The 13,646-nt window shown below is 40.6% G+C and overlaps 1 protein-coding gene across 3 annotated transcripts; it reads left to right on the top strand.

The window, feature by feature from the left end:
• Positions 1 to 1,919: 1,919 nt before the first annotated feature.
• Positions 1,920 to 12,237, top strand: klhdc4 (kelch domain containing 4). 3 transcript variants are annotated; one of them, XM_038290902.1, is made up of 13 exons: positions 1,920 to 2,135; positions 2,234 to 2,325; positions 3,849 to 3,927; positions 4,025 to 4,123; positions 4,352 to 4,488; positions 4,673 to 4,765; positions 7,277 to 7,439; positions 7,513 to 7,591; positions 7,684 to 7,892; positions 8,536 to 8,770; positions 8,861 to 9,049; positions 9,178 to 9,288; positions 11,901 to 12,237. In XM_038290902.1, exons 1-13 carry the CDS (start codon positions 2,037 to 2,039, stop codon positions 12,080 to 12,082), a joined length of 1,767 nt encoding a protein of 588 aa, XP_038146830.1. In that variant the 5' UTR covers positions 1,920 to 2,036; the 3' UTR covers positions 12,083 to 12,237. The 3 variants fall into 3 exon arrangements, with proteins under 3 accessions (XP_038146830.1, XP_038146829.1, XP_038146828.1); XM_038290901.1 differs by lacking the exons at positions 1,920 to 2,135; positions 2,234 to 2,325; positions 3,849 to 3,927; positions 4,025 to 4,123; positions 4,352 to 4,488 and having other exon boundaries at positions 4,677 to 4,765; positions 11,898 to 12,237; XM_038290900.1 differs by lacking the exons at positions 1,920 to 2,135; positions 2,234 to 2,325; positions 3,849 to 3,927; positions 4,025 to 4,123; positions 4,352 to 4,488 and having other exon boundaries at positions 4,677 to 4,765; positions 11,895 to 12,237.
• The last annotated feature ends 1,409 nt before the right edge of the window (positions 12,238 to 13,646 follow it).

The following is a 13,646-nucleotide window of genomic DNA, read 5'->3' as shown; positions in this document are numbered from 1 at the left end:
TTCCTGTGTGGATGGGAACCCCTAATCGGGCTGAGGACACCTGGATTCCAAAACAGTTTCTGTCAGATCTGTATCCCTGTCCTGAATCGGATTCCTGCTAGCTCATTGAGATTGCTGCATTGGGGGACACTGATGGGCGGCTCTGCACCGCAGCTCGTTTGGCAGGCCATTGGCTGGATCCTGCCTTCCTCAGACAGGATGGACTGAACTGTTTCACCAGGTAAGTAAGTCACTCGGATAATGTCAGATGTCACACATCGAATGTCAGTGATGGGGTCCTCCCCACTACTGCAGCTGCTGTAGTGTTTTGTATTAATAAATGTTTTGAACTTTCCCACTGCCTGTCTCACCTTGAATACTGAGTCCATCTCTCCCGTTTTTGACACTTTCTTATAATCTGAGAATAAATCACATTTACTTTAAGCTTTTAAATGCTTTCTATATTGTTTAAGGTTCAATGTTTATTTGCTCAAACTATCACACTATTGTACAAAGAGCATAGGAACATCCGACCATTATAATAAGTAAGAAGCCATTACTCTAAAATTAGACTCTAAAGAATAATATTTTGTAAATGCTCTCAGGGACAAAGACCTTATTTTTTTCTGATCTGTCTTGTGATGTAAATAATCAAAATTGAGGTGTTTGTATTAAATGAACATTGTTTGATTAGGATGAAAAAGGGAAGCATGAAAGCTTGAGACCCCATCCTAACTGTAAAGTATGGGGGTGGCAGCACCATGCTATGGGGGGTGTTAAGCTGCAGGATGCACTTTATAAAAATATTGCATAAATGTGTGGAATACTGCAATTCAAATGGCTACAAATGCACAGTTTAGAATATTTGGGTTTAAGTGTCAGTTTATCAATCATGTATGCTGCATATCACTGGACTTGATGAAACACAGATGCTTAACAGCAGCAAAATTTTACTGTGAGATCACTGTGAAACTCTAACCAGGCCTCAAACAGCTGTGCTTCTCTCCTCTTTGTCCAGATGCAGGGGCCCTGATTGACAGATGAAATGTAGTATTTACTGTCATCTAAAAAGGATTTAACCCTCCCCTTTACCTTGTACTAAAATGATGAAAAAAAGCTCTGTATTAACGGTCAGCTTGTTTATCAATGTCATTTTTTCGCTTACCCTTATTGTGGATGGAGGAAAACTGCCAGCAGTGTTCCCCTTGTTGTGTTGGCCATGGCAGGTACCTAAAAATGTGTTCTACGTGTCATTTTAATAGAAGTATTCTAAAATATTGGTTTGGTGAATTCCATAATAACCAACGAATGGGATGAGAGGAAATGAAATAGCAGACAAGATAGCTAAAAAGGCTTGAGGAAAGCAGAGTATAGACCAGATTAGATTGGGTAAAGGGAAGGTAAATAAAAAATTAAAAAGAAAGAAACAGAATTATGGCAAAAAAATAATATTATAATATTAAAATAATATAAGAAGCAGAAGGGAAGAGATAATTTATACTAGATTAAAAACTGGACATACCTACTTGAATGATTTTTTTTTGTACTAGGGAAGAGAAATAATGATTTATGTGAGGGTTGTGAAAGAAAAGAAAATGTAGATCATGTTTGGATGGATTGCATTAAATATGCAAATGAAAAAGAGGATGAGCAAAGTAATTATAGAAAAAGGGAGAGAATGGAGTAGAAAATGAATTTTAGGGACAGATGGAGATAGGAAGGAAAATTTGGTTATTGTTTTTATTTTTACATTACACAAAAATAAAAAATAGAATATAGTAGGTGGCACTATAGAGTTACACACTCATGTACAGTAGGTGACGGTATGCACTTGTAAATTGTTGCAATCCGCCAATCTAACAAAGAGAAGAAGAAGCATTTGGACCAAATCTGCATGTGTGACCCGGTGCGATAGGGGGCGCTGTTAACTTCAATCGGATGCGTAAGTTTGTTGCCGGAAGTACATCTCTTCAAAGGGAAATTCTCCTTTTCGGCATGTGGAGTCTGTTTGGGCTTTTAATTCTCATAGTATTTTGGTAAATTGAATCAGTTGTAAAATGGGAAAGAAAGGCAAAAAAGAGAAGAAGGTGAAAGGAGCCGATAAGACGGCAGCTAAAATGGAGAAAAAGGTTTCAAAGAGGTCCAAAAGAGAAGAGGTATCATCAGTTTTTATAAAAATTAAAAATAATTCAGATTTTTGTTCAAAGCAACAACGGAAGATGTGAAAATCTATGTGTGTTAATTGTGTGATCAGGAAGATTTGGAGGCTCTCATCGCTGAGTTTCAGAATCTGGACGCGAAGAAGACTCAGGCGACAGAGACCAGCTGTGCTCCTCCATCAGCGAGGTGATTCACCCCAAAATCACACTAAATAAAAACCAACTTTATAAAAGGTTCAAGAACAAACCTTTATGACCAAACAAAGGCATTTTAGACATGACAAAACGGGAAAAACACACCAAACATCCGGAAGGAGTCTTAAACAGAATTAGAAAATCTTTGATCAGAAATGCCTAACATTATAATGTGTTTTATTTAAAAATTTTTTTTTTTTTTTTTTTATCAAAGTCTACGCTGTTAAATTTGATTGATTCGACTGAATTAGGTTTTGTTCCTAACGACCAAATACATGTTCATATAAACTGTGTTTTCATTTTAAAACTAATTAACACATTTTTCCAGAAAAGAAGACACCTTCTGGGTTACATGAAAGCTGTTCAAAGTCTCATACCTTTTTCTGGTTATTAATGAACTCAAAACAAATTAACTTCTACATTTTGCTGCTTAACTTTTTTGATCAACTGATGACGCATCAGACACAGTTGATGAAACATTTGCAGACTCATTGATGCATTGTTATCAGTGGTGTCAAAAGTACACACATTAGTTACTTAAGTAGAAGTATAGGTCTTGTTGGTCTCCATCTCCTGATATGCTCTCGCCTGTTTCTGACCTTTTAGACATTTCAACATCGTTTTCTGAATCCAACATTGTAGCATGGCATAGACAATTCACGTTTACAGTTTGAAGAACACCTGCTTGCTTCTGATGATTTCCTTCAGCTAACCAATGAGTGTTTGCGTTATATGACTCATCCAATTACACTAGGTTTCACTAGATGTGGATGGAGCCAATGATCTGCATTGGATGGAGCACATGACGTGAAATAGATATTTATAAACATTAAACCGAAGCCAAGAGTAAAAAAGGAATAGAAAGTACAGATACTTGTGTGAAAATGTAATTAGTAGAAGTCAGAAGTAGGAAGAAAAATAAGTAATGGATTAAAGTATAGATACCTAAAAAGTGTACTTAAGTAAAGTAAAGAAGTATTTGTACTTCGTTACTTGACACCTCTGATTGTTATTAATTCATTAACCCCGTGCATGAACAGAAAAACAATCACAGGGAAACAGTTTATGTCTCATTGTTGGCATTAAATGCATTTAATTATCTGTTAAGTTGTGAAACTCACCAATCTTTCTAGACATGAATTTTACTCCCAAATTAACCAATAATGAAAAATTTCCAGGAGATGCATGTCGATTTTAAAGACAAGTAATATAATTGAATTTTGGATAAACTCTGAAGCACAAACTAGCCATGGATGCTGCATAGCGTTAGATAATTAGGAACCATAATGTCAGTGTTTCATCTGTAAGTCAGTGTTCATTATCTCACCGTTGTTCCATCATATGTGTGTGTAAATGGGAGAAAAAAAAATGGAAGATTAGTTTAGGTTTTTACAGTATGTAGTGGTGAGGAGTCACATGAAAAATCCAAGAATATCTCAAAAATGTACTTTCAGTGTTTTTTATGTTTAGCTCATCTGTCATGGCTGCCTCTGATGTCTTTGTTGTGTTGTTCAGGCTGAATGCGTCTCTGTCTGCACATCCTGAGAAAGATGAGCTCATCCTGTTTGGAGGCGAATTCTTCAATGGAAAAAAAGTAGGAAATCATCCAGAGAAACGTCCTGTTTTATGTTTTATGTGCCAAGAACCTTAAAGAAACTCCTGTTTTTTTTTTTTTTTTTTTTTTGTGGTAGACGTATCTCTACAATGATCTGTTTTTCTACAATATCAAGAAGAACAGCTGGGTTAAATCCGAAATACCCAACCCTCCTCCTCCACGCTGCTCTCACCAGGTATATAAATAAATTAGATTAATTTATTACCATAATATTTATGTGTCAGAAAGCAACTGCAGACTCTGGAAATTTGAGAAAGAAAAAATCTGTTGAAATTTGGAGATGCCGTGCACCTTTCAGCCACAAGAGGGCAGGATGCAGCTTCACAGATATTCCCTGAATTCACCTGCTTGCATTTCAATTACCTAAAAGCTCAACCCCCCCCTCTTTTTTTCCTCACATCAGGCAGTGGTGGTCCCACAGGGGGGAGGCCAGCTCTGGGTGTTTGGGGGGGAGTTTGCTTCTCCAAATGGGGAACAGTTCTACCACTACAAGGACCTCTGGGTGCTGCACCTGGCTACTCACACATGGGAAAACATCAAGTAGGTGCAAAGCAGGACAGCAGCCATAAAAAAGGCACCAATAATAAAACAGGGATATTTAAACTTATACAGCAACTGTGGTTTAAAGGCTGCTTCATTCAAAATTTTAATAAAAATGCTGATGAGTAATTAGTTCCTGCTTTGCATTTTGTTGGGTTCTGATGGATTCTTTGTTCTTGTCTAGAGCCCCTGGTGGGCCGTCGGGCCGCAGCGGCCACCGAATGGTCCTCAGCAAGAGGCAGCTGCTGGTGTTTGGAGGTTTCCATGAGAGCACAAGGTAAACAGAAGGACCCTATTCAGCGATGCTGATGGAGGATTCACTTGCTCTAAGGACATCTGCAAGATCACCAAATGTCATAAAACTCCTATATTGAATTATCTCCATTTTTGGCCTTAGAAACGTTAAGAAACCTCAGATTGCCCTGCCCAATTCCTGGATTAGATTATGTTGTATTCCGATCTAGTTCTAGCTAAATGATTCGAATGTGCTGTGAAAAACTACATGGCAATTTTCCTAGCAAACCACGAATTTTAATAGCTTGTTTTGGGAATTAGAATAGGGCTCGGGATCCACGTTGCATTGTGGGACGTCGCGGTCATATTGACGGCTACGCAAACGTAAACATAGCTCTGATACAACGTTTTTGTTGAAAAAAGAGACGTAGAAGTGGAAGAAAGAAGATGTTAAAATCCCGAAAAAGATCTGGAATTTACCGGGACACATTAAATAGAGAAGCCACGGACCGGTATGTTGACAAAATCAGCATTATTAATAATTTGGATCCATATGAAGTTCCAAACAATGAGTGGAGCATCGATGAGTGAGCGCCTATACTTCAAAACAGTTCCGAAGCTACAAGTCCTTGGAGTCTCATGTGCAGTTCATGAATGGATGGGTTCAGGAGCTGCAGATCATAAAGCCAGCAAACAGTGGGAGCACAGTAATCCGTACGAAGGTAAGCTGTGATCAGACGGGCTCTGGAACCTGCTAGTTTAGCAACTGCTAACCGCTAATGCTAACAACCACTCACGCATGTAATGTACTTTTAACTAGCTGCTATGTGTTTCAAAGGTGTAGTTAATAACGTTACCTGCCAACCCTCCGGGTTTCTCACTTATTTGAGCCTTTTCCCGCTGCCGTTTTTATTATTTTCCCGTAAAAGATCCCAACTTTGAAGGAAAGAAACAAAGTAGGCTATAAAATAAAACCCTGCATCTTTAACTTACCAGAATGAAAATGCAGGGAACACACTCTCAATGACATTGGAATACTGTGGAAAGTTATGTTCGGTCGTCTTACAGCCGCGATCCAAGCTAGCCGACGACTCTTTATCTCTGACGCTTGGTCTCCATGGTTACGCCTCCAGGCAGGAAAGCGGTGGAAAGTTAACCCATTTTCTATGTTTTTTCCATGGCGATCATGTGTTGAGCTGTTACAGCCCACAATACAGCAACGGTTTACCATGGTTGAAATCAAGTTAAGGTGAAATTAATCAGGCTGAGAAGGAGTACAGTATGCGGTAGTCATAGGCAGTAGTCTGAGCCGCGGTAAAGAGGCCGTCAATATGGCGGTAACGCAAAGTGCTTACGTCATGACGACCATACCTATTAAAGTGAATTTAATAACTTAATCAATATTAAAATCAAAGTTAAATTTTGCTTTGGAATCCTGGAGAAATTAATTTTAGAATGTCTCAATAACCCAAAAAATGAGATGTAGAGAAAACAGCACCCTATCACCAGAATCATCGATGGTACTGTGCATAAGTTTGTCATTCCTTATTGCTTTACATTGTCCTTGACAGAATCCAGACTTTGTTGTAAGCATTGGAAGAAGATCTGATTAACAGTGGAAAGTATCTCAGCAGTTCTTTTTAACTTCCTCTTTAGTATATTTGACCATTTTAAGAGGAATGTTTTGGGACTTATTTTGATCGACCCTCTGATATGAGACTCAGACAGAGAACAAGGGCTGCCTGATATGCATGGAAGGCATAAAAATAATGTTAGATATTGCAATGATCATTGATTTTTGCCTCCCCTCCTCTTCTTACTTCTTGTTGTGAGATTCAACATGTTGGTCGCTACAATCTCAATTAGGCGTTGGCATGAAAGTGCATTTAAACGGTGTGCTGGGAAAGTCCAAAGGCCAACCATGTTCTCAGCACACAGTTTAAATGCACTTATGTAAGCATGGCCAACCAAACATTGTATCCAAGCAGCAGTATGCAGCAGCAGTTTTATTCTGATTACAGTGACGATTATATTTCTATATTTTACAGCTCTGTTTCAATGTTGATCCTCAGCAGGCAGCTAAAAAGAACCAGTTTTAAGCTGTTTGCCTGCAGCCTGCCACATGAACACACTCTGTTACCTTTTCCTCTTTGAATCCATGGAGAGTTTGTCAGATTTCACCAGGATCTCAAAGAACTGTTACGGTATCTGGAAACTCCTCAAGGATATGATTTATTCAAAAATTGATAAGCAAATTATTTATTTATTTGTTTATTAAAAACAACAAAGCGGGTTATCTGCATTCCTGTTATCTGATTTACATCTGGCTCTCTCTCGTTCCCTCGCAGCCTAAACAGTGTTGATGTCAGTAGGACTGGGTAGCGCTGTGCGTTCATTGATCCAAAAATATCAGATCTTATATTTTCCATTGGAAAAGAAAAAAAAGATCCTGGTCACCAGCTGTTAGATCTCAGTGAACGTTTACCTTTAGAGGGAACAAAAAGTTAAACTCCTTGTCTCAATACCCCCCTTCATCTCCCTCCTGTTCCTGCAGGGATTTCATCTACTACAACGACGTCTACGCCTTCTCTCTGGACACCTTCTCCTGGTCTCGCCTGGCTCCATCAGGCTCTGCCCCTTCGCTGCGCTCTGCCTGTCAGATGACCTCCACACCAGACGGTACAGGTGTCATCATCTATGGCGGATACTCTAAAGTGGTACGTCTTCAGTCTGTGATGGATGCAGGACTGTACTTTGCACAGTGTCTAACGGTGATGCCTTTTTTTTAAGAGGGTGAAAAAGGACGTGGAGAAGGGGACCATCCACTCTGACATGTTTCTGCTCAAGCGAGAGGGTAAAGATAGCCAAGGTATGACACCAATCATCAGTTCATCAGGATCCTCTGGCTGCTCTTTCACCTGATGGATTTTGACTCAGGCTGAATCTTTTTTTTGTGTGCAGAAAAGTGGATTTGGTCCAGACTGAGCCCCTCTGGGAGTAAGCCTCCACCTCGCTCTGGTTTCTCTCTGGCCGTGGGTCCAGCAGGGCGGGCGGTGCTGTTCGGTGGGGTTTGTGATGAGGAAGAGGAGGAGATGCTGGAGGGAGACTTCTTTAACGACCTCTACCTGTATGACACAGTGAAGAACCGCTGGTTCCCCTGCGTTCTCAGGGTAAACCCAACACCGCTGCATCGGTTTATATCCAGACAGAACCTTATGGGTTTAATTGGTGTTGTGCACACTTTCCTCTTTAGACTCTATTGTGCTTCAGACATCTTTTAGGGCTGTTTCCCCTCACAGACACGATTTATTAAATCTTTTAGAATGAACAGTTAAAGTTGGATTTTAGCAGCATTCTTCTCTTGTGGTGCATAGAAATAATATAGGAGTCGACAAAGAACATTTAAAGCACTTACATCAGCGGCCTCTCAGAAGTTCAGGCTTCCTATGCAGCCTGGGAAACGATAGATTTAGCTTTTAACATTTTTCCCTATCTGGATTCGTCTGAAACAAGATTTAAAAACAAGAAATGTTTGACATTTCCATTTTATATCTCAGTGAAATTATTTGATTTTTGATATGTCACAGAACTCTGTTTTAACATTTTCTGAATCTGTATTTTGAGTTTAACTTACTGGATGGAAAGATATGCTCCTTCAAAAGATTTAAAAACACATTTTTTATAATTTTTTGGAAACTTTACCATCACTTTCTTGCTCTTAATTTTTACATTACTGCTGCATCTTTAAGAGGAAATATCCCAGGTTATATTGCACTAAAACAACTTTGGGCTGTTTAATTCCTTGTTCCTTAGGGAACCAAGTCGGAGAAAAAGAAACGACGAAGGGGGAAGAAAGTTGGTGCAGAGGATGAGGGAGCGGAGATGAAGGGGGAGGGAGAGGAGGCAGCAGCTCAAGGACCGACTGAGGTCATCAAGGAGATTGTGACAGAGGACGGTACATTGATGACCATCAAGGAAGTGATCCCTGGTCACCAGGAAGAGGAGGATGATGAGGAGGAGGAGGAGGAAGAGGAGGAGGAGGAAGATGGTAACAAGTGAAAGATGCTGAAAGCGTGGGGTTTGGGGCAGAATAGCTGTAGAATATCACACGTTTTAAACTCAAAGTCTTGTTCAACAGAGTCAGCCTCGGCCCCGATGGTGGAGCCCTGTCCAAGGTCCAGCGCCATGGCAACCGTCCGTCAGGGCAAGCTGTACCTCTACGGAGGGATGTTTGAGGTGGGAGACCGGCAGTTCACCCTGAGTGACTTCTACTGCCTGGACCTCCATAAGATGGATCAGTGGGAGGTTCTGGTTGAAATGGACCCGAGTGAGTGAGCCAATCAGAGCGCCCACTGAGGCAGAAACACACCGTCACAGCCGCCTGTGGCTGGTTTCATCCCAGCTGAGGAAGAGAAGCTGAGGCTTCATGATGATTTATGATTTCTGTCTCCACAGAGACGCAGGAGTGGCTGGAAGAGTCTGAGTCAGAGGATGAAGAGGAGGAGGAGGAAGCCAAAGGAGCAGAAGGGGAGGAAGAGGAGGAGGAAGATAGTGAGGATGATGAAGGCAAGGGATTACTCTGCATCTTTGATGTGTTCAGCATTAAGATCAAGATTTCTCATTGAAAGAAGGGTTTGATGCTAAACAAAAGCCCCATTTCCACTACATTTTTGAAACTGTACAGAGAACAGTCTGAGCATGATGACTGAGATAAGTGTTAGTGTAAATGGCTCGCACAACTGAACAGGACTGCGCCAGACACAACCAAAATGCACTAAACTGGTACTAGTTCATCAGTAGGGCTCGACACGGTTCTCAGATAACAAAGCGCGCATGAGCAGACTGGGTCATCTCCTTACAGTCAGCTTCCGTAATCATAAAATTTCCGACATTTACAGAAATCCTAGCCTCCCTACTGTGCCACACGATTTCCAGTGATGAATCTGCTAAGCAGTGTGCTGAACCTCAACATGTTGTTTCCTGCGTCTCTAAGCCCTGATTGATCATTTGTCGTATCCACTTCCCAAAAGCCGACTCCAAAAACTTCCTTAATGGGACGAGCGCCACCGCATTGGTTTGCTTGTTTACCTCTAGAGAGCAGTAGTACCATAGATCTTCACTAGGAGGCGAGAAACCATGCTAGCGTGATGTGTAAACGGTCGTAAGGAACTGATACCTGATCCAAGCTCGGTCAGAACTCGACACAGATCGGTTTCAGAGGGCAGTGTTAATTGGGCTAATGACGTTAATTACATCAGATCAGTCTCTGCCTGTCTTTTAGGTTTACTCACCCACTTTTAGGAACTGTAACTCAATTTTCTGTAGCTTCTGAGGCCTTGTGATAAATAAAGGGGAAAAACTATTGGGTTAAAGTTGATAAGAGTAAGACATTGAAACTGCAGCAGAATTAGTTTGTCACAATAAAACCCACACTTCTTTTTATCTGGGTTTTATCTTTACATGATAATTGTGAAGTGGATTTAAATGTTTGGTAGATTTCAACATTTTATACAAAAAAGCAATTCTTAAAAGTGTCAGGTGTCCCTGTGACTTGATGGCTACGTTACAGCTGGTCTAACATATAAAAAGCCAAGACAATCACTGATTTAAAACCAATTGGTTACATCTTTAATGAAGTGAAATATGAAGCAGTTCAAGAGGTACGGACCATATCAGACACTGTAGATGCCAACCACATAAAACTAGAGCTGGGCGATATGGCGATATATATCGTGAGGACGAGAGAAACATGTCTATCGTGACCTTTCTCCTCAATTTTTTCTATCGTGATAAACTTCTTTATTATTATTATTACTGCTAATATACATTTTAATATAATTTGTTAATATAACATTTTGCGTTTTTGCTATGCAAACTCTAAGTGTATATAACGAAAAAAAAAGAGAATAAAAAGATAATGTGTAGAGAACGTGGTTTTGCGACACTACACCGCTTTACGTCACGCGGCTTTGCACCATACGACATTACTGACGGAGAGAGCCCGCGAAATTTCTTTCTGGCTTGAAAAAAAATTAATGATGGGACACCCAAGAAGATGTTACCACAGCAGCGGTTACAGAGTCCGAAACGGTTGCCAGGTCACAGACACAACAAACACCACTTTTGCCCAAAAGGGGAGGCAGCTCGGTTGTTTGGTTATATTTCGGATTTCAGCCATCTGATAAAGAACAAACGCAGCCGATATGTAAACTGTGCAGCAAAGCCGTTCCAGCGGCTGATGCAAATACTTCCGGCCTCTTTTACCACCTGAAGAAAAATCATGAACAAGAACACAGGAAACTGCAACCACTCCGATCAAAACAAACAAGGGATGAAAATACAGGAAGCACTGGAAAGAAATTCTCACAGCCGAAGCTTAAGGAAGCATTCGCCCAAGGATCACAATCTGAGAAGACGTCTCAGCGACACAAGCAGATCACAGGTGCTATTTCACGCTATATCTGTAAAGGCATGGCCCCCGTTTACATAGTCGAGAAAGACAGCTTTCGGGACCTCGTCCGTACACTCGATCCCAGATATGTGATGCCTAGTCGAAAACATTTCAGTAAAGTGGAGCTGCCTGGCTTATATGCTAGTTGTCGGGCTGAAGTGGAGAGAGAGGTACGCAGTGCGACGCATTATGCGTTGACTACGGACATGTGGATGAGTAGAGCAACACAGCCTTATATGAGTCTCACCATCCATTTCATCAAGGACTGGACCCTCCTAGTGGAAAACAAGGTAAGTGAAAGACGAGAGAAAAACCTTGCCTTGGAATTTTATAAAATGTCAATAACAAACGAATATTAAATGATTAATTACTGCAGCGCAATAGCCAAGATTCTATACTGTTCACTGTCATGGCCGCAAATTGCATAACTGGTGTTCTTGGTTTGGGGTTGGGATTCTCATATTAGGAAACAAGATGATGGGTAAAAAATAGGCGATGAAAGATTTTTTTCAACCCTGTCCATCTGACGGACTATGAAAACATAAAATGCAACATCAGTTGTGGTATATTGTGATATATATCGTTATCGTGATATAAAATAATCCATATCGTGATATAGTTTTTTTTCCATATCGCCCAGCCCTACATAAAACTAGCATTAACAGAAAAGAAAAAGAAAATGGAGCTTGATCTTTTCTTCTGCACTGGTCTGTGTTTCCAGAAGAAGAAGAAGAAGGAGAGGAAGAGGAGCACCCAGCGGTGCAGAAGGGAGAGACTGTCACAGACTACCAGATCCGGACCGAGCAGTACTGGTTAAAGGTTGCACGTTCCAACATGGGGCCTGATGCCAAGGACAAAAAAGTGGCCAAGGTTGCCGTTGCCATGGCGAAAGTCTTCTATGAAGACTAGTAGTGGACACTCAGAACTGGAAGTGCCTCGGTGAATGTGTGTGTGTGTTTATCAGCAGATATCTTTTATATTAAATGCCTATGAATGTCAAATGAATTTCAGAACCTGTAAAATATGTTTCCTAACAAAATTAAACATTCAGCTGATTTGGTCAACTTTGGTTTTATTTGCTTTTAGCAACACCCTTTCTTCATCTGACTCTCATGTGTTTCCATAAAGAGGAACAGTTGAATCTAGTGATCAAAAGGCCTGGTGGGATATTAGGAATAGGTGGACATGTGTACAGTTTTGGGAGACATCCGTCTCAACATGAGCACTGGCCTATCCCTCAGCGGCCTATTTTATCCTACGTAAGCACGCTGAAACAGGGAGGAGAAGAGGCTGATGAATAATAGAGAAGATGGATGAGAAGGAGGATATCTTCCTCTATAAAATCCCTTGCTTGTATTTTCTTATTTGAACCTTTTAAAATGCAACTATGGGGCAAAAAATTAAGACTTTAATAGATATTTTTTCAAGATATTTTTTGGGTGGTTGTGGGGGGTTTACTGCTGACGTGTGAAACAGATGCGTCACTCATGGATGACTGTGGGACCCAGAGGCCTGTAGATTAGAAGGAGAGGGATATTTCCAGTGTTTTCTGTACTTTGGTTTTATAAAATCAACAAAATGGACCAGCGGAGAAACTGATTCCAGGCTTCAAAGTGTTTTCTATGTAAAATGGTTCTATGTCTAAAGCTTGCGTGGGATGTTCTGGGACTGTGATGTAGACTGCCGGTCCCCCCTGTCCCGACTCATTGACGACTCCGAGGAGCACTCGCTCTCATTGATCGCCTGGAGATGTCACACACTGTTCAAACACAAGCAGATGGCGAGCAAACAGAGGGCTGCAGGATCACCTTCTCCTCCTGATGTGTTCAAAATAACAAGAGTGGGGTTATATCCTTGAGTAAAGCCCAGAATCCGGACCATAGATTGAAAAGCTCACATCCATATATGGAGAAAAAGGATAAAACTCATTCATCTACAGAAAGTCAGAAAGTGAATTAGCTGCTGTATCATCAAATCTCTTTCCAAACTTCAACATTTATTGCATTAAGTGAACAAAAATAGAAACTTCATGTTAGTGTTCCTAAGAATGGTTGAAGTAATGTTGGGGTGCAAAACTCTCTTTACAGATACCGTCCATGGAGTCGACCAACTGCTTCTGTTTCTGCATATTTGTCATCTAGGAGGAAAATCTTTAGCTTGGCTTGATGTCTTGGTTTGGCCTTAGAAACAACAGATGTCATGTCATCTGTTCAATGTCGTGTAATTTTACCAGCATATTTTGAATATATTAAGTAACTAGAACTGGAAGTTATGGTCAATAATACATTATTCAGATCAAGGGTAAAACCCAGGTTCTTTACTATTTTACTATGGTTGGACTTCTGGAAGTCAAACTTCTGAGCTCCTCCATCACAAACATTTTCTCCTGTCTCTGTCTCTATCTTGGAGTTGTCCTGTTCCCCTGCTTCCAGTGTTCAGCTGAGCTAAGCCAACTCCAGACCAGATTACAGTA

The sequence above is a fragment of the Cyprinodon tularosa genome, unplaced genomic scaffold, assembly GCF_016077235.1.
Source record: "Cyprinodon tularosa strain WSP-4 unplaced genomic scaffold, ASM1607723v1 ctg290, whole genome shotgun sequence".
Lineage (NCBI taxonomy): Eukaryota > Metazoa > Chordata > Actinopteri > Cyprinodontiformes > Cyprinodontidae > Cyprinodon > Cyprinodon tularosa.
This window is presented reverse-complemented; position numbering and strand designations above follow the sequence as displayed.

Bases quoted from the DNA above. Each gene is read 5' to 3' on its own strand.
- klhdc4 (XM_038290902.1), top strand. From the start codon at position 2,037: ATGGGAAAGAAAGGCAAAAAAGAGAAGAAGGTGAAAGGAGCCGATAAG. The intron at 3,928-4,024 runs GTAGGAAATCAT...TTTTTGTGGTAG, and splicing joins AATTCTTCAATGGAAAAAAA to ACGTATCTCTACAATGATCT. The intron at 4,124-4,351 runs GTATATAAATAA...TCCTCACATCAG, and splicing joins CTCCACGCTGCTCTCACCAG to GCAGTGGTGGTCCCACAGGG.